Source organism: Mus musculus, chromosome 3 (genome assembly GCF_000001635.26).
Source record: "Mus musculus strain C57BL/6J chromosome 3, GRCm38.p6 C57BL/6J".
Taxonomy (NCBI): domain Eukaryota; kingdom Metazoa; phylum Chordata; class Mammalia; order Rodentia; family Muridae; genus Mus; species Mus musculus.
In genome coordinates this window covers 146,235,971-146,261,056 of record NC_000069.6, presented here as the reverse complement: position 1 = coordinate 146,261,056, position 25,086 = coordinate 146,235,971, and the positions used below count along the sequence as shown (strand labels likewise).

Here is a 25,086-nt window from a genome sequence, read left to right as displayed (position 1 = left end):
GCAGAGAAACAACCTTCGATGACCTGGTCATAGGTAAACGAGCGTCTGGGTGGGTGGCAGGGTTGAGTCCTGAGTCTGGGGCTGCAGAAGCTCTGATGTGTGGTGAATGCACCATCCTCGTGTTGAAACTGCGCATGTCCTTTCTGCCCCACCCCCACCCGTCTTTCCCCCACACAGAGGCTCCTGTTGATTAGCCTGCACCAGAATCTCTTGGTAGGGGCAGGACTGCCCTTAGACACAGGGCTAGCAAGTTGAAGGTTTTTTTTCTAGAGCCTCCTTCCAAAATCTGAGTTACGTTTCAAAAGTGACGTCCTACCTTCAGTGGTGTTCTAACGCAGTACTGTACAAGGCAACGGAGCATGAGAAGGAGCCTGCCGCCATGAGCGTTTTCTATGGTGGAGTGGTGAAGGTGCACTGAGCTTTTTTTTTTTTTTAAATCCTTCTTTAAACTTCACAGTCCCTGGTCTTTTGTTGGGGACAGGAGTTATACAGAGTGAGGGAAAGTGGCAGGGATTCACTGGTGGGCGTCAACGGCAGACAAGTCCACTCTTCCGGCAGCGCCTTCTAAAGAGACTTGAACAGTTCACAAGGTCACGCCAAACAAAAAGGAAGTTGCCCAATGTTGTTCCATTTCTGGCAAAGCAAGTCAGGGCGGCTTTGGAGCTGTCTCTGGAGCTTTCCCAGCTGGCTCCTCTCTCAGGCTTTTACTCTTGCTGATGTCAGCTCTACCTAGACACATTTGCTTTCTCAGGTAACCAGCGTGCTCAGCCTCTGTGAAGTTGGGCTTCTAGTCAGGTAGAAGGGAAACCTTCCAGGATCCGGTCCTCGCCAGCCCTACTGCCCATCTATCTGTCCGTTTTTCTATTTGTTCATATAGCGTGTTCTAGAGCACTTGTTTGTGGTCACCCATGCTGCTATCCAAGCTCATGAAAGCAGGGACTCCTCCTTGGTTCTAAGGAGGCCAGTGATTGCCATTATCTGCAAACATCATTTGAATGAGTACGGGGGAGTGGACACTGACTCTCAGTCCCTTGGTCAGTGTGAGCTCTTTCAAACATCTTGTATCAAAACAGAGTTGTTTTGTTTTGTTTTGTTTTGTTGTTGTTGTTTTTTTCTTTCATTTAAAGGTCTACAAAGTATAAACACCTGGTGTTGATGGAGAAAAGGTTACGGACTGCTGGAGGGCATCTAACAAGGTTTTAGAACAAGTATTTCCTCAATCTACAAATTTTCAAATTACATAGCCTATCAACACTAGCTTGAAGATGTTTAGTGTGACGTGAGCATTATTTTCATGATGGAATATTAGAAAAAAAGCTCACTAAATATCAATGATTCTATGTAGGATATAATGTAATATTAGAGTCATTGAGGAGATCTCACACACACACACACACACACACACACACACACACACACACACGGCGCACGCGGATACACACACATGGAAATGTGTGCGAGAGGCAGGGGGGATTTCTACTTTGCAAGCCATAGACTCTGTAATATGTACATACATTTCAACAATAAGCAAATTGGTTTTATGAAGATGCTAAATAAATCCTGGAGCCAATGCAATTTAGTTATGAAACTTAAGTTCTGAGTATTAATATATTTATATTAACTAGTTCTGTCACTTTTTTTTTTTTTAGTTCTGTCACTTCTATAGCCTTTATTTAGAAGCTACTAAGAACTTGTCCCATCCAGGACTCAGGGTTACTGAGTGACTTAACCAAATTGATAGGAAACATTCTGAGGTCACTAAAGGACAAATGGCCATTGTGTGTGCTGTTTAAACTTCTTATTGGCACTGTTACCTCTCATTTACTCCCGAGAACACATTCTTCGTTTTATGATTTTATGAGGGAAATGTTATAAAAGCTAAATTTCTTCCTGGGAAGTGCAGGCTTTCTGCCCTAGGCTCTTGATTTTGAACGTAGCCAGTATAGTTTTCGGAGGGTGAGAAAGCTCAGACGATGAAGCCTTGCCAGAAGGAGTGGGATAAGTGAGAGCAGACCAGGAGGTTTCATGGCTTGGCCCCACTTGCCATTCAGTTCTCTGCTATCCAAATGCTGAAACATTGTAGCCAGCTGCCCCTGGCGCCTGCTATAGGCCATGAGCGATGACTGCCCGCGTCCTTTCACACTATGATGCAAAATACATCCTTCCTCCTCGTTGCTTCTTCTCAGGTATGTGGTCACAGCAGCATGCATGCTAACAACTACATATACTATCCAGAGAGCAAATGACCACACCCTGAAGCACAAATCTGCCAAAGACAGGAGGGATGGAGGGATGAGGCTACGAGCTATGCTGGCAAAGCAGGAGGTGACAGGCCAGAGGGCAATAATCTTTACAAATTAACAAACAATGACAGTGAAAATATATGTTTCTTATATTGCAAAGGGTGTTTGGCCATTAGTACCAGGAGCAATCAATCATTTAAAATAAATGCTGCCAGTACGCTGGTAGGCACCCCAAGTGAGAAACCAGTTTACAAAAACCTCTCCTCAACCATGAAGACTAAAACAAGAAGAACATAGGCCCTGACACAACACGCTTTATTAGAGGAAACCTAGGGAGTATTGAGTTCACCAACCTGTGAAAGGCCTGGGAGCGTCTGAAATTGTTGTTACCACAGCGCTATTGTTGCATACGGAATGTATATAAATGCAGGCACTGGAGAACACGCTCAGCCAGTTCACACACCACACCCCAAAGAGTTACTCCCACTAAAGCCAGGGAGCCTGTGTCTAAATGGCACCGTGAGTTCCAGCTCGGCAGTTCATTTTACTCTGGTATTAACAGTTCAATAAAATTCCAAAGACATGTGCGTCCATGGGACACAGACAATGATGGTGGTGAAGTAGGCTGGATATGATTGAAATACATCATGGGAGTACAAAAATGTCACAGCAGAACCTTATTATGTGCCACTAAAAATGCTAATAAAACAGAAATTATAGGAGGTCTCTAACATTGCCAAGGAGACTCCCCAAAGTGTCCTAAGAATTAGCTAAGGTGTCTTAAAGATGCCCCTGCCACCGGGGTCACGCTCTCTTAGTAAAGATTACAAATGCCCAGCCTCATTTGCATTTCCTCAACCACTCCAGTCCCCACCGAGGGTCACGGAAGCGCACAGAACTGCACAACCGGACTTTTTTTTTTTTTTTTAATGCTGTGGTGGTTGCTCCCTCTCCCAATTCAAACATCCAGGATGTGGTGACATGCCATTTAAAGCTAGTAAAGTCTGCCACTGGGTTAATTTTGGAAGGCCTTTCTTGCCTCTGGTTTACAAAGTTATCTCTGCTTTTATGACTTTCTCCATTCTCTCAGATGTTTGCAGGCTGTCTCCCTTCACACAGCCTCAGGAGTGCAGTAATACAGGATGTATGGGTTGCGGGTCAGTGGATGACGTCATCGAGGAGTCCCCCGGGACTTACAGCTTGAGTAATGCTGCTTTCTCCTCCAGACCACACCATTAAACTGCACTCATCACCTGCACAAGGGTTGTTTGTGTTGGTGCAGAAGAGACTGGGTACAAATTCACACTGGCTAATTTCAGCCTAACACAGCCATTTATTCCTAATAACTAAAAGAGTGAGACAATGACAAAATATTATAAAAAATTAATAACAGGCGAAAGCAATATATTTTAAAGTGAAAGCCACTTCAATCAGCTATTTGGAAAATTGTGTGTGGGTGCCTTGTAGTTTATTCTTCTAGAGATCAGGGCTGGAGGGTATTCCTTGGGGTTCTACAAGAATGGATCTCTAGGGAGGAGGGGACTTCGCTTTCTCTGTTTCTAAACCACTATTTTGTTAGTGTGCTTTCACACATGTGTGGGTGCCTATGTATACATTTTGTGTGTGTGTGTGTGTGTGTGTGTGTGTGTGTGTGTGTGTGTGCATGCAGGAAATGACACAGAACTCATGCATAAGCTAAAAATGCCTCTTGAGACAAAGGCCACACTACCTCCTAAAGCGACATTTCTACAGGGAATTGTCTATCTTGAATAACTCTCCAAACCCAAACCCATCAGAGCCCACCAGCATGCACAGGAAGTAAGTCACCTATTGATCAGGAGAGACCTGATGACCCACAGGCCTCAGTTGGGCATCGGCCTAAGCCAGCCAGCATCACTAATCAAGTTTTTCACAGCAAGTTGACTATTACCCCAAGATCTCTGGGGCTGGGACTGTCCTGACCCCTTTCTGGGACTCACTGGCTCTCTAGAGGAAGGAGCCACTCTTCCTGACCCTGACCGTTGACCCCTGAGTGCACCTAAGCCAGTGCCACATAGGAAGCAGCATTGCTGTCCTCTGCTTTCTGAAGCACATTCGAGGGCCCACACTCTCCTGCCATACCATCTCTGGGCTACAGTTTCATGCTGTGCTCTCTGTAGACTTCCCTGCATCGCTTTGAACAGCAGCCTAAGCCTTGAGATGTCTGCCCAGTCAGCCACCTCACCTTCACTGGATCAAACACAGTCTACTCCCAAGCGTAGCCTTTCCAGAGCTTACACACAGCCACAGCAGGGGGAGCCAACAGTGTCCACCTGGGTGTGCACAGCCTCTTTTTGATGAACTCCCACCACCACCACCACCAAATGAGTGCAGGCCTTGCTATTACCTCCTGACCTTTCCTGGTCTTCCATGTTAGATGCCCTAGCTGCCCAGGAAGTCAGTTTCCCCTCCGTGTCTACGCACCCATCTTGAGAAAATGGTCAGGGAACTCTCCAGGAAACTCAATCGAGCCCAGAGACACTGGTGGACTTTTATCAACTATGAGAAGTAAATATATGTTATGATCTTAGCATCCAACTTTTCTTCATGAAAGGGTGTCATGGTCTACTCTTCCCCAAACTGCTATATTCAGGAGATCTAGAATATTCGATATGCTCTCAAGGACTGTACAAGAACGAGGTCTCTCTCACACAATACTCAAGTGTAGCCTACTCCCCTGGTGTTGTTACTACAGCTATTAGACCCTGGCCTATTAAGTTTCTCATTTGTATTCATTCCACAATATACTGATGAGACTCTCACTTAAAGCTTCTACTTTTTTGAGATGATAAGATGATCACTGCCTTCCTCCCTTTCTGCCTTCCAAACTCTCTTTGTTTGCCTTCAGATTTGTGGCCTCTTTTTTTTTCCCATTCATTGTTGTTACATCGTTTCAGAGGCCATCTTTGCTCAAGTACCCTGGTTCCTCCATGTTCTCTGAACCTCTAGACCTTGTTAGTTCGGTCTCTGCATCATCTAACACAGCTGTTTGTCCTAAAACTCTGAGCTTTTTGAAGCTGGTACAAGTCTCCATGCCTCCGGAGTCCATTCTGAGGCGTTTGTGGGATCCACAGAGCCATATCTTAAAGAAGCTCTCAGTTCGGCACCCCTCCCTTCTCTGTCATCTCTCAGTTCTCACCAAGGCAGCCTAGGGGGCTCTCTCAGGCGGCAGTGAACCCTCCTCTCTTGTCTCCCATGTCTGAATCTGCAGTAATGCCATAAAACCTCAACTTAAGCACTTAAGACTATCCTTGCTGCAACCCAAAGCTTGCTGATTTCATGACAGAAGTTTAGAACCCGATGGTTGGTTTCTGGCACTGTTCTGGGGACAAACTGAGAGACCTAGGAGCCTCTGTGTGATCCCATGATCGGCCTTAAAGCACAGAGATATTTCTTTCCCTTTCGAGTCAATGCACACGGGCAAAGGCGCAGGCAGTACTCCACAAATGAACACTGATTGTCTTAGACCCTCCCTGTTCTCTGACAGTCCATCAGCCATCAGTCCATCAGTCCATCAGCCCATCAGCCCATCAGCCCATCAGCCCATCAGCCCATCAGCCCATCAGCCCATCAGCCATCAGTCCATCAGCCATCAGTCCATCAGCCATCAGTCCATCAGCCCATCAGCCATCAGCCCATCAGCCATCAGCCATCAGCCATCAGCCCATCAGCCCATCAGCCCATCAGCCATCAGCCATCAGCCCATCAGCCATCAGTCCATCAGTCCATCAGTCCATCAGTCCATCAGTCCATTCTACCAAAAAGATATCATCATCTTCTGAGCAATGTCCAGACCCAAAGAGTTGCAGCTCAGGGCTGGGGTCACCTCAAACCCGCACTATTCAGCCGAGTCTCAGCAGAAAGCACTCCTTGGGGACTGGGAAGATGACTCATTTCAGAAAAGTGCTTTCCATGTAAGCACAGGGACCTGAGTTCAATTCCCAGAACCCACATAAAAATCCACCTACCCTGGCATGAAAGCCCTGGGTGGACAGAGACAGCTAGAGCCTTGCCTGATCAGTGAATCCCTGGGAAAAGTCAGAGACTTGATCTCAAAACACAAAAGCCCCACCAAGATGGATGGCTTCTGAGAAATGACACCTGAGGTTGATCTTTGACCTCCATAGAGATGTACACAAGTGTACACGTAAAACCACACAAACATGAATACACACACACACACACACACACATACACAAACCTAGGAAGGAAAGAAGGAAGGGAGGGGAAGAGGGAGGGAGGGAGGGAGGGAGGGAGGGAGGGAAGAAGGAAGGGAGGGAGGGAGGGAAGGAGGGAGGGAGGGAGGGAGGGAGGAAGGAATGAAAGAAGGAAAGAAGGAAGGGAAGGAGGGAGGGAGGGAGGGAGGGGGAGAAAGAAAGGAAAGGAGGAAGGGAGGGAGGAAGGAAGAAAGGGAAGAAGAAGGAATTCAGTAAGGAAGGGAGGGAAGCAGGCAGGCAGATGTAAGCAGTCTCACAATCCCAGAAGAACAGCCTGCTTACCCTCACAAACAAACCCAGCACAGTGGCTCTGAAGCTCAGATTTTGCAAGGACACCAGGCTACACTGTAGGAAGCCCTAGGAACAAGGAGCCCAAGGCATTTCTCTCCTGCGGAGGGAGACCCTGACCCTGCAAGGGAGGAACTGCTCCAGCTGGACACAAAGTTCTGAACTTTGGTCCAAGGCTCATGTGTGGGGCTCTTAAAGGCAAACTCAGTCATAAGGGGAGCTGATCAGAACTTTTCCTTAGCCTTGTCTTGGACCCAGGAGGCAAGCTGAGAACAAAACAGGAAGGATCTGCCCTGACTCCTTGGTGATTCCAGCTTGGAAATGCCAGGAATGTGGGAAGGGAATCCCAGGAACTCCTCTGAGCTGTCAGGATCACATGGGGAGTTCCCAGCCCCACCGCACCACTGTCTTGCTGTCAGTGTTCCGGCTTGAAGACAAGGAAAAAGATATCACCCTGAGAAAAGAAAGGACTACAAAATCAAGGAGATTAAACACTAGCCAGCACACACAGCAAGAACACTGAATGAGCTCTAAGTCTCCTGGCTCCTGGTAGGGTTAGCCCTGTCTACCTAAGGTTCAGAGATCAGTCTCATGGCCAGGCCACCAAGGGCTGGTCACTAGGACCAATGCTTTAAAGGGTTTAACATTTGCCGTAAAGCACTCTTGTGGTTTCCTTAATATCTTCAGTTTCTATCTTGACTTGTTCTTCATAAGGGGGCAGTGTGGCATGGGAGTGAACTAAGGAAGCAGGGAAAGAAAAGAAATGGCTTCATGCTTTCTAGAACATCCTCTGGGCTTCCTCTTCCCCTGATGTAACCCCTGTCCACAGGACAAGCTGTCCTGAGGAGGGGACCGCGTGATCCAGGACACAGAGCCCTGGAGATCCTTCAACCTCCAGGCACAACTCTAACAAAAATATTTCCTTTCGTGCCTTATGGTCAGTGAGAAAGGTCAGATCCTGTTCTAGACGTTAAGTCCTTCCACGGAGACAGAGATGAATCCTGACTGAGAAGCAGAAAGGAAAGCCATTCTGTCATGGCATTAGCATGACAGGTCTCCAGTGACACAAGCCAGACCCCACAGCATTGGGCCTGGGGCTGAGGAAAGGACTCGTGCAGAAGAACCTCAAAAGAGCGTCCACTGGCTCGTCAGGCACACTCTAGGCCCAGAAGGTAGGCACTGGGCTTGCACAATCTGACGGGGCACAGATCGGGACAGAGGGGGTGGACTTCAAACGGATGCTTCTTGGCCCTTTTGGCTTGTGACCTAGGACAGTTTTCCACCTCTTTCTTGTTTTGTTTTTGTTTTTGTTTTTGTTTTTCGAGATAGGGTTTCTCTGTATAGCCCTGGCTGTCCTGGAACTCACTTTGTAGACCTGGCTGGCCTTGAACTCAGAAATCTGCCTGCCTCTGCCTCCCAAGTGCTGGGAATAAAGGCATGTGCCACCACCGCCCAGCTTTCCACCTCTTTCAAACTGTGTCTTCATTCTCAAATTGGAGGCAGCGACGTGTTCTCTCCAGGGCTGTACAAGATCTGTGCAGTGTGGTACTCATTTAAATAAAGTTCTGTGTTCTGTCTGTTTGTTGTTTGCTTTGCACCGAGTTGGTATTAGGAGTAAAACAGTCGGGGCTGAAAGAGGCTCGATGGGTAAAGAATTTGCTGCATTTAGCATGAGGACCTGAGTTCAAATCCCCAGAAACGATGTAAAGCCATACATAGTAGTAGCACGTATCTATTATTAGTGCAGAGCTCCTATGGTGAGATGGAAGCAGAGAAGGGGATCTGCGTGTCACTGCATAGCATATGGTCTGCCAGGAGAGCCGCAGGAGATGCCCTCTCTACATCATCACACCCCACTCAGGCCCAGCTCCCACTACCTGCCTGATCTCTGCTGCACATGGGCAAGTAACACATCAGCTGAGGATGCAAGACCTTCTGTGCTCTGGCTGCAGGACGCCTTACAGACAGAACACCACTACTGTTTAGAACATTATTCTGTAAACAGTCTGCCCAGCTCCCTTCCCACCCACAGCCCTGGCGTGGCTTCTTAGCCGAGTGCGTATCTATACGCCTGTCTTCTCCCAGTGCGAACTGACTTATATCCCACTTCTGTCAGGAGCCATCCATGTCTGCAGTATTCTTCTGCTTGGGGCCTTTTGCTTGGCCCTTTGGTTCATCTTTTTTAGTTATGTTTTCTGGGCCAGCATCACGTTTCCTCAGATAAACTCATCATTTGGGGTTCCTGTGAGTCAGGCATGGGATAGCCCCACAGAATAGCTCTGACTTAACGTGACCTCTCATATGACACACTGTTGAGTCATAAGCCTCCGTCCTCCCCTGACAACCATAAAACATTAGCACAAGGCACACACAGAGTGTCCTTGGGGGAGAGGCCGGGTCTTCAGAGGCGGTCGATAAATGTTTAGAATATGAAGATGCATACTGAACTCTTCTTCTTTTTGAGAAAAGTTACAGGGGAAAAAGATAAAAGGCCCACAATTATTTGGCAAGCCCTATTACTAGACTCCTGTGCATCCATGTTACTTGGCCTCCGAGACAGGTAACTTGCTTCAAGATATGAGGTTGGGACCTGCTGTAGCAAGAAGGAACCAGGAAGCCCTGAGCTCTGACCACAATACTTATTTACAATGATTTACAAGGTGGAATTTAAGCTGGCATGATTAAAAGTTATAGATTCTTTAAAGCCATAGGAATTTTTTTCTGACACATTATAGAGCTCACAGAAACAGTATGGAAATCAAGGAAAAAAGGTGGGAGCAGGAAGAGGGTTCACTTGAGATGTCCCTAGTTATTACTTCTTGGTTCTCCTGTCCTTTATTTGAGACATCTTGGTCTCTCAATCTGTGATGGGCTGTGACTCCAGAAGACATCCTTTGTTCTTGATTCTGCCCAGCATTCTTGCCCAGTTTCCTGCTGAACACAGCAGTCCCCTATTGAATTTTCCAAATGTTATAATGCTAAAGTGAGTTTGATAAAATTCTACCTCAGGCCAGCATGTGTTCATTATAATACCCTACCTGTTAAATTAGCCTGAAGAGGGCGGGGCTCTTGAGTGGTGGGTAGTAGTAACCATATTGAGAGAAATCAAGCCCCCAGAGAGGAGACTACAGAGTTCTGCAACTCTGTGCCATTTTCCCAGAACCTTGTCCTCAGAAGGTAAAATGTAAAACGTGCTTCTATCCTTTGCACACAGGAAATACCCAATGGTTACTCAGAGCTGACGCCTTCTCGGGTTTCTAGAACAAGATGTCAGAGGCAAATCCAAAGAAGGGGCAAGAAAGAGGATTTACAATGCTGGCTGTATTTAATACAGGGGTGCTCGTGGGGCAGTATGGGAAGAAACAGACGGAGATGGCTGGGCTGCGATGGGCCTGGAGGGAGGGTATGCTTTGAACGAATGAGCATTGAACCAACTGCCAAGAGAGGCATCTGAAACACTGAGATGCCAACAGAAGGAAGGAACAGGACGACAAACGGCTTCATGGCGAGAAGCAAAAGAAGACAGACTCCTGACAAAGCTGTGGAGGAGAAGGTACCGAAGAGAGTGGGACACAGAGATACAGGGCAGACATGGTGGCCTTCTTGGTGCCTAGCACTCCCTAAGAAGGGGGGTGTGGAGGATTAATCTGAATTGCTATCTTTATTATATTAAGGAATGCTTACGGAACCAATGAGGGTCACCCTTGGGTGTATATGGCATTTCCAGGGAGGATCAACAGAGGGGTGAGAATCTCCTAAGAGGCAAGACCTCTCCTGAATACTGTCAGTACCATCCCATGAACTGAATCAAAAGAGGAAAGGCCAAAGTTGCCCGAGTGCCAGTCTCCTTTCCCTCCTCCTGGTCCTCTGAGATGTGGGTGAGCACCCTTCCACCCCTGCCACCATGGGCAAGATAAATCCTTCCTTCCTTAGTTACCTTTTAGGTGTCTAATCACACTAATAGGGAAATGAACACATACAGGAGGGGACAAGCCCAGTGACATCGCTGGGGCAGCTGCTCAGGGGTCTTTGCACTCATTCGTCCCCAGCCTGCCTGAGAACAAACGTCTCCTCCAACCCACAGAGTCCCATTGCACCAGGAAGCATCCGGGTCAACAGTTACTCAATGACCTCAAGACAAAGTACAAATGTCCCAAACTCAGTTCTACCCTGGTGCTTTGCTAGCTGCACTCTGAATCGGTTTTGTCGTGTGCCATCTGATATGAGTCCCTGCCCCTGCACACTGATACTGGAGGAAAGGTCATGAATGACAGCAAGCTGGCCATTCCACAGGACAATGCTGTGGCATGCTTTTCTTCTTTGAGTATTTGATTGCTGGGGCACACGGTTAGCAAACACTGCACGCAGGCTCCTGAGTCACAGAGCATCAGCACTAAGCGAGACCACAAGGGCTGGAACAAAACATATAACCTTGGTTTGCTTCTTTGGCCTTTTTGCTTTAAAGTATGTACATGTTATGTGTGTGTGTGCGTGCACATATGTATATGTGTACATGTGTGTATGTGTGCATGTCTATATATGTGAGACTGTATGTGTGTGCACATGTGTGTACACGTAAGAATGTGCATGTGTGTACACGTGAGAATGTGCATGTGTGTGCATGTGTGACTGTGTATGTGTACATGCATGTATGTGTGCATGTGTGTACATGTGAGAATGTGCATGTGTGTTTGTCTATTCATGGGCATCACTGCACTCACACGCTTGCCTGCACCCATCCTCCTTCCCTTCCTCTCTCCTTTATTTTTTCTCACCTCCCTACCTTCTCTTCTTTATATCCAATGGAGCAAAGACATTTCACTGACGGAGCATATGAACAATGTTAAAGGCTTGGGTTCTGGTCCCAGTTCTTCTCAGACCCAGGAGATCTCCCGATTCTACGAATGGCAGTAGGAACCCTTGAAAACAAGGGACCCTAGATGAGGGAGACAATGTGTCATGAGGAACATTTTGTACACATGGGATGCTGGCTCTGTGTTGTAGGACTCTTATTGGGCTGACTGTCATTATGGCATGTCACAAATGTGTAGTCATAAATGTTATAAAAATGAGTCATGAATGCTAACGTCATGTGTCAGAGATAGGAGTCACTGACAGAATTTGGTCTGAAGGAAGAAAGTAGTTCGCAGAAATCAGCAAGGTGAGTGTAGAGATTTTTCAATTTGTGTTGAACACAGAAGACGCTCCAGACCTCCAATGACAGAGACTTTGGATGCCACTCACCAGCTCTCAGGTGACTCTGTCAGCCTCCTCATCACTGCCTGTCTATACTCTAGAATCTCACGCTACCATGGCACCAACAGCAAGGCTCAGGCTCTGTCTCTAGGGTGCTTGGCACATTTCTGGGGCTAAGAGGACAATCTGCTTCAATACAGCATGAACCCCTCCCAAGTGAAACTAAGTTCTAAGACGAAGTGCTAATCATTTCCTAGTACTTACCATGCACTCAATGCTGACTGAGTTGTTCTATAAGCATGTGTCTCTGTCTTTGAACCCTTACCATAGCAAAGGTACTGTCTCCTCGGAAGATGGAAATTCCAAGTTACAGAGAGGTTAGCTAAACTGCCCAGGGTCACACGGCCTCAAGTCCTCTCTCTTACTGTCTACTTTGGCGAGCATGTGGTTTGAGAACTATGGATCAGTTAGCTCGCAGAAGAGGGTCAGAGCCATTGTGACCTTGCTTCCAGTTTTGCTTGTCTGTTGGAGCATCTACATCGAATTATGGAGAGCACATGAAACAGCAGCGGAAGTGCTCACAGCACAGGGACCTGATGGCAGGAAGAACTAAGGTGCTGCTCCCCTCCCTCCATCCCAGGGCAGGACTCTCCCCGATTACTCTTTGACTTCAGCCTCTTCCTCATGTCGGAAAATTGGGTACCCATTTGTTGTTGATTATAACATGGCCTCCATGGGCTCATATGTTTAAACATTTGGGCTTCATCGGGTGACTCTAATTCAGGAGGTTTGGAGCCCTTGGGAAGTGCAGACTTGCTGAAGGAAATCACGTCTCTGGGGAAGACCTTGAGGCTTATAGCCTAGCTCTGCCTCCTGTCTTCTGTCCGTGTCCTTGCTCCTTAGGGCAAGCAGCCCGACACTTGGGCTGAAACAGCCTCTGGGCACTCTGTCCACTCTGTACCACATTGTCCTCAGCACAGATTGCATCCCTCAAAGTCATGAATCAGATCCGTCTCTTCCTTCCTCAAGTATTTGGTTATACCAAGAACACCGACAGCACACTCCTTCTAGCCGCTGCCCACTCTGCTGGCACACCTTGGCCACAGCCACTAGAGGCTAAGCACCATGTGAGCAAGCCTAGATTCCTCTTCTTTGAGGTCCAGATTTTCAAAAACCACTGGACTTCTCCAAACCTCAGTTTCCTCATTTATTAATTCTGTCAAAGTCTAAAGTAGCACGTCCCAGGAGACCAAAGGAGTGTCTCGAACCAGTCCATGTGAGATGGGAAGAAGAAAGAAGAAAATACCTAGCTTCTTGTTGTAGTTACCACAGGCCTTTGCAACAGCCCTAAGCAATTATATTGTGTGTGTGTGTGTATGTGTGTGTATGTATGTATATATGTGTGTGCATACACATATATATGTACATATACACACATATATTTGTATACACACATATGTGCTTTTTGGCAGAAAGACAGAGAAGAGGCAAAGAGAGAAAAGCAAGCTCTTTGACCTTGTGACCTGGCTTTTCAAATATTCCTGCTCGTAAACCATGGGATAGACGCATTGCAGATCAGACTCAGACTCCAGAACATACAAACACAGACACAGACACACACAGACACACACACACACACACACACACACACACACACACACACACACACACACACGAGGATTAGCACATGATGCTCAAACCTATCAAGTACAATACATGCAGGTGTTTCTTTTTTATTAGATATTGTTTTTTTTTTAATGTACTGATTACAGTCTTGCCACACCACCTCCTCTTTGTTGAGCTTCAGTGGCTGATAATCAACTGTGGTCTGGAAATATGAAGCAGGACATTCCAGAAGCAAAGAACTCATAACGTTACAGGACACAGCTGTCCAGCACATCGCTCTTCCTTTAGTTACCATAAAGCTTGTGGGTCAAACTCATGGTCAGGCTGTCACAGAGGCTCTAGCTGAGGAATCCTTACATTAGTTAGCACTGACTCCAAAGGGCAAGAGTCCTTATGCTGGCAACTAGGTGTGACAAAGAGAAGCCATTAAGCACTATTTTAAATATGGAGGTGGGGAGAGAGACCCATATGTTGACGTTGATGAGCTCTGAACAGTTCCTGTTGCTAATCTAATTTATACAATAAGTTCACCGGCATGTATAGGGTTTGGTACTACTTAGTATAAGCTGTCTATCTTGGAGTACATTAGTGCACTGCAGCCTACACGTTGAATCACCCTACGGAACAGGAAGTCTCCTGGAAGACTTTAAAAGCGTAGGTTCACAAAGCCTTTCACCTTTTGTTTTGTTTTGTTTTGTAAGACATTGCAACACAGAAGAAATTCCAGCTGGTTTCTGGTCCCGGTGCCCAAAGGTCACGTGGTATGTTGTTTGACAATAAATACAGTTTTGTGTGTATGTTGGTTATTGCAGCTGATCAGGTTGTTGACAAGTAGGATTTCAAAACTACACCTCAAGCAGGGCTTGGTGCTCTTCGGAAGGAGAGATCGTATGTCTCCCTTGTCTTCTCACTGAGTACCAGTAAGCAACTTCCTCCATGGGCAGGGAGCCGCGTACATCACAGCCTCAGGGCTGCTGAGCTATGAACAGGATGCTGCCCTGACTTTCCAATCATGGCAATTCAATATTCGCAGCACCACCATCGCCACCCTGAAGAAGCAGTCAGTCTACTGACCCTGACCTGTACACTTTCCTATCCGACTGAGAGTACAGCCAACCGTTCCAGCTCACTGTTGGACTCTTTCTCCACCGGGATAGCAAGCATCTGCAGTCCTGGGCCCTTCCTGCTGTGCTGCAGCAGCTTTGGGTATTTCTACCATCACCTTGTTACAAATTACTGTTTAGATTTATTTATTCAATGTTATGTGCGCCGAATGTTTGGCATGCATGCATTTATGCACACCATGTTTGTATCTGGTGAGTGTAGAGCTCAGAAGAGGGAACCTGATCCCCTGGAGTTCAGGATCCTTGTGAGCCTCGATGTGGGAAGCAGGTATCGAACCTTGGTCCTCTGCAAGAACAAGTGCTCTTAACCGCTGAGCATCTCTCCAGCCCTCTACCATCACTTTTGATCCTGCAGTTTCTCACACTTAAGATATCTTCTCTCACACACACAATTTCTTCCTTTTCTTCCAGACTACACCCCAGACTTTCTAAGACCCTCCTCCTCCTCCTCCTCCTCCTCCTCCTCCTCCTCCTCCTCCTCCTCGATTTCCTCTCTGGAAGTGAGACAATGCTCATGAATTCATGCAGACACACACACACCCATAACATACACACCACACACATAAACAAATACACATCACACACACACACAACACCACCACTTGCCTCTTAGAACTGTTTATGAATACTTATAGACTGACTTTCTAATATTTCAAAAACATTTCTTAGAGACTTTGAGGCTTAATCCTCTATGAGTACTCCTTACTTAAGGTTTATCTTTTTTTTTTTCATTTAAGTACCTAAATCACACAACTATTAGAGATGCCAGTTTTAAGGGCCCCAGCTCCACATCCTGAGAAGCAGTGACTATGACTGTAGACCCCAGAACTGACGGTTTTTCTAATATCCATCATTTGGGAGACACTTGTGCTATACAACTGAATTCTTACAAGAGTAGCATCTGAGAGCTTCCTCACTGGGATGCCATGAGATGCTCTCATGGAAAAAGCTCTACATTAGGCACAGTTAATCCAGGATTCTGTGTCGGCTACTGTCCTATTGGAGCCTCATTCACTCATCCTTTCATTGTTTCTGCATTTCTCTCTGTAACACACACAGACACAAACACACACACATACTCATACATATATACCAATTACCACACACATATACACACCACACACATACACAAATACACACCACACACACACACACCACACACATATGCAAATACGTACCACACACATATACAAGTACACACACACCACACATACACACACATACACATTCACACATACACACACCTTTCCCTTTCCCTTTTCTTTGGCTACTTACATCCTGGAAAGAACTGAAAGGCCGTCCATTCAACATCAGATTAGGAAATTTACCACCCTCAAAAGATGAAATTGTGTGCTCTAGGTCACTTTAAAGAAAACTTTCAAAAGTTCTGGAAACCCCAAATCTGCCATTAAAGAAATTAGAAGCTAGAAATCTTAAACTGTTACTACCTGGCTCTTCAGTTTCATTTCCCTCTTCCTCACTTCCTGTCTTCCACCAAATCCCTCTGTCTCACCACCAGGGGAACTTCCCCAGGTCCTCAGCATCCACTGTCCCCTTGTCACTAACCAATTCCCCAACCTGTTACACTGAAATCCCATAACTTCTCCTATGCTTGGCAATTTCCCTGTTTATTCTGTTTTTTCTCTTACCCAACACCACACCTGTTGAAACCACATAAGTCCTTTATTCTAAGCTCTTCCATAATTGCCAGCAAACTCACACACGACAATGAAGCCTGTGCTGGTTGTAGACCCTCCCTGACCCCTGGGGACAGAAGCCCTTTCTACCTCTTGCTGTGTGGTATAGACAACGTGCCGGTGTTCTTGCAAGCAGACAGGTAATTCCACAGAACTCATAGCCAAGCAAATAATGAGCCTTACAAACTGAGCAGGAGACGAGTCGAGTTCACCTCACTGACATACCTCTTCACGCTAACCTTCTGTCTTTACCAGAAGTGTCAATAGCCTGTGTGGTGCCCGGGAAGTCATGATAAATTCACACTTGTCCTTCCATATACTTGTAACATGCGAAAGGGAGAGTGAGGTGGTTAAAGGAGAGGGCTGGTCAGAAAAGATATTGGCAAACACACAAACAGGTTTGAGTAGGGCTTGGGAGTTCGTTTTGTTGGTAAAACTTGCCTTGCAAGCTTGTGTTCCTGAGTCTGGGCCAAAGAATATACATTTAAAAAGCAGAGCATGGTGGTGCCCACCTGTAACCCTGGTCCTCAGGAGACAGAAATAGGTGGACTCCCAAAGCCTACTGGTCAGAAATTTAGCCTCCTTGGTGAGCACCAGTCCCCCGAGAGACTGTCACACAAAACAAAACAGTGTCTGAAGAATAATATCTGAAGCTAGCCTCTGACACACACACACACACACACACACACACACACACACACAGAGAGAGAGAGAGAGAGAGACTGACAGACAGACAGACAGAGACAGAGAAACAGAGATCTGTACACCTGCACACTCACACAGACACACAGAAGAAACCTGACACATGCATTCACACACACAAACACACACACACTTCCAACAAATCAAAACTGCCTGTTACAGGTGGCAGCATCAAGTATGTACATTCTTGAGGCCGTAGCCGACCACCAACAGGGAAATGACATGGCGCACATTGCTTAAGCCCTGAATCTGGTTTCTCTACCTGGCTGAGGCAGGATAATTAAAACACCAGTCTCCCAAGGTTACCATGAGGATTAAATAGATTAATACTCATAAAAGTGACTCAGGGCAATGCTGGGCACATATCGAGCACTACATAAATACTTACTTATTTAACACCCTTGTTTTAAACCATCTTCCTGGGTATCTTCTGCCTTCAAGTCCTAGAAACATAATGGTAATTTCTATCCACACCACATACACTGAGTAGCCAACATGGCCAAAATGTTCTGAAATCTGCAATACTTTTCTTTTTCCACACAAACCACAGGAAGTCTGGATCCTCTGTTGCTATGTATTTTGGATCAAAGAGCCTCCACCTTGCTTCCCTCTCCTTGGTGGCTGACTCTGGGTTCCCAGGCTGCCTTCATTGCCCAGGTCCTTTCTGAGGTCCCTCTGCTGGCCAAGCCTTACACCTGTGCTCCTCCATGGATCCTCCTGCCAATCACACTCGTGTTCACTTCCGGGGTAAAGTGAGAGGCTGGGGTCTGCTGGAGTCCAGTACCATTTTCTCCCTGCAGAATCCCTCAAAGGTTTCTAAGCACAGGACAAATGCCTGGATTCACGATTCAAGCTTCTTCCCCTGAGTCCAGGATCTGCACTCCATGTAGACATCTGAAAGGATCTTAACCTGACCAAGTCTCCTGACCCCCACACATACACACTCACACACACACAAACATAGCACACATACACACAGCACACGAGTACACACACACAACACACACTCACATACACATGCACAAATGCATACACACACACACTCACAGCACATACACACACTCACAAACACACATTGACACACTCTCACACACATACACTCACACACACACAGCACTCATACACACAGCATACACTCACACACACACATTCTCACATACACTCTTACACACACACACAAACATAGTACACATACATACAGCACACACACACAGCACTCATACACACAGCATACACTCACACACACACATATTCTCACATACACTCTTACACACACACACAAACATAGTACACATACATACAGCACACACACACACTCACAGCACACACGCACAAACACACACATATTCACAGCACATGCACACACTCACAAACACATTTACACACACACTCTCACACACACACAGCACTCATACCCACAGCATACACTCACAAACACACATTTACACGCACACTCTCACACACACACAGCACTCATACCCACAGCATACACTCACAAACACACATTTACACACACTCTCTCACACACACATACACACACACAGCACTCATACCCACAGCATATACTCACACACACACACTCACAAACACACATTTTCACACACACATACACACAGCACTCATACACACAGCACACACACACTCACACACAGCATTCATACACACAGCATTCTGTCACACACACACTCACACACACACACAAACACACAGCACACGCACACACCCCGTAGCGCCTCCTCTCCCATCTTCGTCATTTCTTTAATCACATTCTCCACCTTCCCCTCTCCTCTCAGCATTATCAAGGCAAATGTTATCATTTCTTCACGCTCACGCCACCTTTTGGAGAAAGGGTATCATCACTCTTTGCCCAAGCTAGACTTGAACTCTATATAATCCTCCTGCCGCGGCCACCCAAGTGCTACGTTTATAATCCTGAGCTGGGCAGGTCCCTCCAACCCCATCTTTAAAGCACACTGGGGATCTAACGTCTCCTCCAACTGCACTCTTGCTCTTGGGAACTCCCCGAGTCCCAGAATGCCCTCTTAACACAGTTTGTGCTCCTATGCTTTCTTGCCTCAGCATCTCCCCAAAGCAGCAGTAGAGACAGATGTTGTCAATCCCTGGTCCAAACCCTTTAGTCGCTTCTCACCTCACCCAGAAACACCGAAGTTCTTAAGGTTGCATGGCCCTACATAACCTGAGTGGGCTTCCCTGTCTGATGGCTGACTGGCCTCTTATCTTCCCTCCCTCTGCATCTTCTGTCTGCTGACACATCTCGGAGATCCAGGCTGTCCCTTCAATAGCACGTTACAGCCCTTCCCCAAGGCCATGCGTGACATCACATGCCTTTGGCAATCACAAGCTACACTGTGTGGCACCTCATCTTTCTGCTCGATACATTTCTTAGCACAAGACTTATCTTCTAGGTCCTGCCTGCATTGTCACTCCCATCAGAGCACGTAACTATGAGAATGTGAGCTCTGTGAGTGGGGATTATGTCTGATCTCTTCACTGCTGCCTTCTGACTGCACAGTGAGTGCCTGGCACATAGTGGACATTTGCTGTCTGCCATGTGATTGGCTGCATACATGGGAACCATGGCTCACTTGGCTCTGCTTACCTAAGACGGTCATCACTGTCTTCATTAGCTTCATGGGAGCCCTCCGGCGGCTGATGGAGCCACTGGTGTGTGGAGATAAGACGTTGGTTTTCCTTTTAACATACATGTAGATGCGTACGTATACCGCCACCATGATGAAGAAGGCCAGGAGGTTGGACACAGTCCAGAAAATGAGGTAACTCCTACTGTAAATGGGAGCCAGAGAAGAGCAGGCCGAGATGTTGCAGAGGCAATTCCATCCCAGCGTGGGGACGGCCCCCATGAAGATGGCGATGGCCCACACCAGCAGAATGAGCAGCGTCACCCGCTTTTTGGTCAAGTTGCTGTGGACTCTCATCCTCATGATGGACATGTGTCTTTCCACAGCAATAACCAGCAAATTGGCCAGGGAGGCAGTCAGGCTGGTGTCTAGGAGCCCCTGGCGGAGGAACCAGCGGTTGACGGTCAACGTTTTCGACACCGGGCCAGTGTTAAACATCAGGAACACGTAAGCGATTCCGGCGAAGAAATCCGCAGCAGCTAAGTTAGCCAGCAGGTAGTAGAAGGGAAAGTGGAACTTCCGGTTTGTGATCACCGCAGCAATGACCAGGGAGTTAGAAAAAAATATAAAGAGGCAGAAGAACGTCCCCACGCACAGGACGATCACAAGCTTTGTCCCTGTCCACTCGTCCGCTGTGTCTGTGTTGCTCCTGTTGTAGAAAAAGTCCATGCGCTTGTCATAGTGACACTCATTCATGGTGGACAAGAACTGTGCCTCCTAGAAAGGAACACAGGGAGACTGGCATCATCACTCTGGACGAAGTCACTTGCTAAGCCACCTACTGCCTCTATGACACCCCTCCCCCAGGTGACTCCTTTCAGTAAGTTCACTCCTGGCCTCCTACCTCACAGCATGCAAATCATTTCCCCAGGTAGGCTGAAAGTTCCGGGAAGGAACTATGTCTATTTAACTCACACCAGGATCTAGAGGCTCTGCTCGCTCCCTACAGGTAACTGAATAGCTGGCTTAGTGAAAGAACGGACAGATGATCCAGGAAGCACCGGTACACCAAATGTGCTGTCTTACGATTCCCAGTCTGCACCAGTGACAGTAACAGTGTAGCAGGAATCATTAATGAATGTTTTCTGCTGGTAGCATCCAGGCCAAATTTCTTATTTATGAGTTCTGATCTGTCATTAAGAGCAGGCAGGTATGCCAGGCGTATTCTTGCCAAGATAATGGTGTTGGATTTCTCATCCGTGGCCAAATGCCTTTACCAAGAGATTGATTCCACCCCTCCAATTCCAGCCTTGATCATCCCATCACTGGCATTTCGTTTCGGGCTACGGTTACAACCACTTATTAAGCATACGGTGCAGGAATGGAGACTTTGGTCTCAGTTCCCCCTCCCTTATCTTCTCCTTCATTTCTTCCTCATGGTCTCCTCTTCTAAATGGCACCAATGTGAACTTTTATCCCTTCAACTCAGTTCCTCTCCCAGGACACTCTCTGACCCACAGGTGATAGGGGACAAGGCCTCGACAGATGCCTCTGATGTTTAGGGTTTGTGCAGATATCCAACCCAACACCCTTGCTAAGTGAAGGCAAGCGCTTGAGACTTGTGTGAAGAGGGGACACCAAACTGTGGTACCAGGCTTACAGGACTGGCACTGGGCCTTCTAAGCATAAGACCTCTTGGACCCCAAAGGTAGGAGAGCCTAGACAAGGTAAGGCTCTCAGGTGCCAATGTCTCTGTGCTCTGTGTTCCGCCTCAGAGCAGTCTGTGCTCCGTGTGGTCAAAACTACGAAGGATCCCGTCAAAAACCATTGGAGTTGAAGGCCAAGATTCTAACTTCAGAAGGGAAGGGAACCCTCATAAAAACAAAACAAAATAACAAAACAAAACAAACAAACAAAAACCAACCAAGGCAGGGATCCATCCACTGAAAAACCACAGGCTCAGCAGACCTAAGTGTTGAGCTGTCTGCCTTTGGAAATGAGGTGTGTGTAACTGGGAAAGCAGAGGAGGAAACCCAAGTTTTGAAACTCCCATAAAGACTAAGTTGCAGATTCCTGAATTTTTAATGGAATAATTGTTATGAGAATAAGAAATTCTTTTGTCTTGAAGAAGTTGAGCTATCCCAGGAAAACTATGATTAACACATCTTATTCCAAGGAGGTACTTGCTTGCTGCACAAAATTCTATATCTGAGAGAGAGAAAAGGGTGGGGGGGGGGTGGAGACAAAGTTCACAGTGGGAATTAAAGCAAAAACAAAACAAACAAAACAACAACCACCAACATGAACCATCAAGCAGTAAGCACAAGGTCATGCCATAAAGTTGTGTTAGGACAAGAAAAAGCTCACAGTTCTTCTAATTGTAAACAATTACACGCATACAAACATAAACACACAATTCTAAAATCTAAACAGCTAATTTAAAAGGCGGAGTTATGGGTCATTTTTTAAAATTCTATTTTTTCTATTTATTTTATCTATCTATCCATTCATCCATCCATCCACCCATCCATCTATCTATGCCCAGGATTTCTTCATGCAGCGCTGGCTGTCGGGGAACTCAGGCCTCCAACTCAGAGATCCCGCCTGCCTCTCCCTCCTGGGTTCTGGGATTAAAGCACGCTCCACTACTACCCAGGGATGTTTAAAGACTTAAACAGGAGTTCACAAATGTTGCGTTCATTCTGCTTTCAGTTGTACATCTGAAATATAAGTTTAGTGTTTATAGGGAAAGTCTGGGAAACCTGTGTCTCAGCCGACCTTCACCAACTCTGCTCAATGAGAGTTTTTCAATCACCGTAAGACTCGCTTCCAAGTTTCCTGGTGGTTCCCAGTGCAGATGAACCAAGCATTATCATGTTCTCTAAGCTGGAAATCACCAAAAATCCTTGTCAGTTCCTAACTAACGGCCAACTGAGCATTTCTTGAACTCTCTCAGACCTTACAACCCGATTCTGTGATCCCAAACATATGAGTAAGTCATTTTGCTCCTCAAGTGCTCTCTGCAAGGTACCTCTGAATAATTCAACTTGCCATGGCTTGAGAATGTGAAGGCCACGATTCGGCATCCACACAGACAGCCTGGAGCCCATTCGATACCTAGAACTTTCTTCCACGTTAATGGGAGAACTGGTGTCCAGCTCCCATCCCAGTCTGCTCTGCTCTGACGGAGTAAGGATCTGTCTATTATGCTCAGCCTGATAGCGGTGGATTTGACAAATGAACGGGTGACCTGCTGTGTCCTCCCCCCTTAATTGAAAAGGCTGAGTTAGGTGTCTTTACCACTTCACACAGCAGCCACCAAGCTCAGCCAGGGAGCTCCATCACTTATTAACTGCATGTTCTCAGTGAGTTAATACCTGCACCGTGGTCTAATTTAATTACTAATATTAAGTGTGTGCCCTGGGCAGAGCGCTAGACTAAGCATTTCACATGGGTCGCTACACTTCACCTTCCCAACAGGATGCACAGCCATTTTTCGGAAGAGGAAACACAATCACCTGCTGGAGGTCACATGGCTGAGAAGCAGATATCTCTACTTGGGCAGCTTTCCCAGAAGTCCACACTGCGCTGGGCTTCCTCCCCTTGGCCAAAAGCAACACCAGACAGAACTAAAAATCCCAGTTAAGCCTTATGGTAATGACTATGTTACTGAAAAAGATGATGAATTCGCGTTCAAAGACTGCCCCACAGTATAAAACACAGACGGACATTCTAAAATGTGCACAGCTCTCTAAGCGGGAGCAGCCGGATGCTGCACTCGGGCCATTTGCCTCACCCTCTGATTTATACCATTTCTCACCTTCTGACAGTCTAGCTGGGGGCCCTGGCTGCTCTCTCCATCAAGAAGGTACATTTAGGAAGGCATGCATTTTCTGTTGTTTTGACACACCCCTGGGCCCTGGAAGAATGTCCAATACACACACACACACACACACACACACACACATACATGGTCTCAGCCTTTGGTTCCCTCCTCTTTTAAAATAGTCTTGGAATGGAGGGAAAAAAAGACATTTAAAAAAATATGTGTTTGATTTTTACAGTACGTGGGAGCGATATGGTCACATCGACAACGCTAACTTTTATTTCCAAGACATCTCAGCTACGTTTGTTTTTATACCAAAGGGTTAGAGGATTTAGAATTTCTGACCCAGACCCACAGGAGACACCAAACGTTGGAGCAATGACCACAACTTCAAACTCCAGTAATGTAAGACTTCATAAAATGGTGGTTTGGAAAGTCTATATGCGGAATCCAAATGAAAACTTCACTGGCAAAGCTCTCATTTAGATTCTCCCCAACTTGTAAAAAAAAAAACAAAACAAAACAAAAAAAACCAACGATAACCAGGCAACTTGGAATGTGGAAACAATTATGGAAATGAAGCTGTCAGAAAACCACGCAAGTCTTTTATTTCTAGCTACTTCTTAAGAGACAAGTAGTTGTCTGGCTTTTTGGGAACACACCCCTCTTCCAGAAGGAAACGAGGTACAGAGAAGATGGGGTGAGTTGCTGTCTGCATTTTCTCTCTCCGTGGCCCACAAACATAGAACAACCCTCTCCTCATTAGAAACCTCATCTAGGTGGGATGCGAATCTTAGTTTGGCTGCTACCTGAGGAATGCCCACATAGGGCATCATGTTTGTTTAGTGAATTCAATAATTAATGGCAAATCGGGACAGCAAGAATGATTTCAATGCACCTGCAATCCCTGGGGCTCACATAAGCCATTACCTTCTAGGCCTCTACACTTGCTGCTCCATCTCTGCAGCCGCCTCTTTCCCCACGTGCCCACGGGGCTCATATCCATACCTCATTCCCGTGCAAAGATCACTTCATCAGACAGCCCTCCCTCACAGCTCTCTAAGCGGGAGCAGCTGGATGCTGCACTCGAGCCATTTGCCCCACCCTCTGATTTATACCATCTCTCACCTTCTGACAATCTAGCTGGGGGCCCTGGCTGCTCTCTCCATCGAGAAGGTACATTTAGGAAGGCATGCATTTTCTGTTGTTTTGACACACCCTTGGACCCAGGAAGAATGCCCAACGCACACACACGGTCTCAGTAAATGTTTGTTAAATACAGACTTAAGGAAGAGACCCCACAGCCACCCATGCCTCGTGACTCTAACCTTCTAACCAAGCTGACCCTCCTCCTCTCTTCTCCCATATGCCTGCCCTCTAATTTGAGTCTGAGTCTTTCATTTTTCTGGCTTGACTTGGCACCAAAGCCTGCCAGCAGAGAGGTGAGAGGATGGTGTCTGCTGCCCCTGAATGTGGCTTCACACGAGCAGAGAGTCTGGGTGGGCCGAAGAGCAACCCCACCACAGAG

General features: G+C 46.7%; 1 protein-coding gene across 1 annotated transcript in view; it reads right to left on the bottom strand.

Moving 5' to 3' along the window:
- The window catches only part of Lpar3 (lysophosphatidic acid receptor 3), a 65,254-nt gene that overhangs the window by 25,158 nt on the left and 15,010 nt on the right, over window positions 1–25,086 (bottom strand). The window contains exon 2 of the mRNA NM_022983.4: window positions 19,753–20,509. Within this exon, the coding sequence (NP_075359.1) occupies window positions 19,753–20,488 (736 nt within the window). The 5' untranslated portion in view covers window positions 20,489–20,509. The remainder of the gene's footprint in view (window positions 1–19,752; window positions 20,510–25,086) is intronic.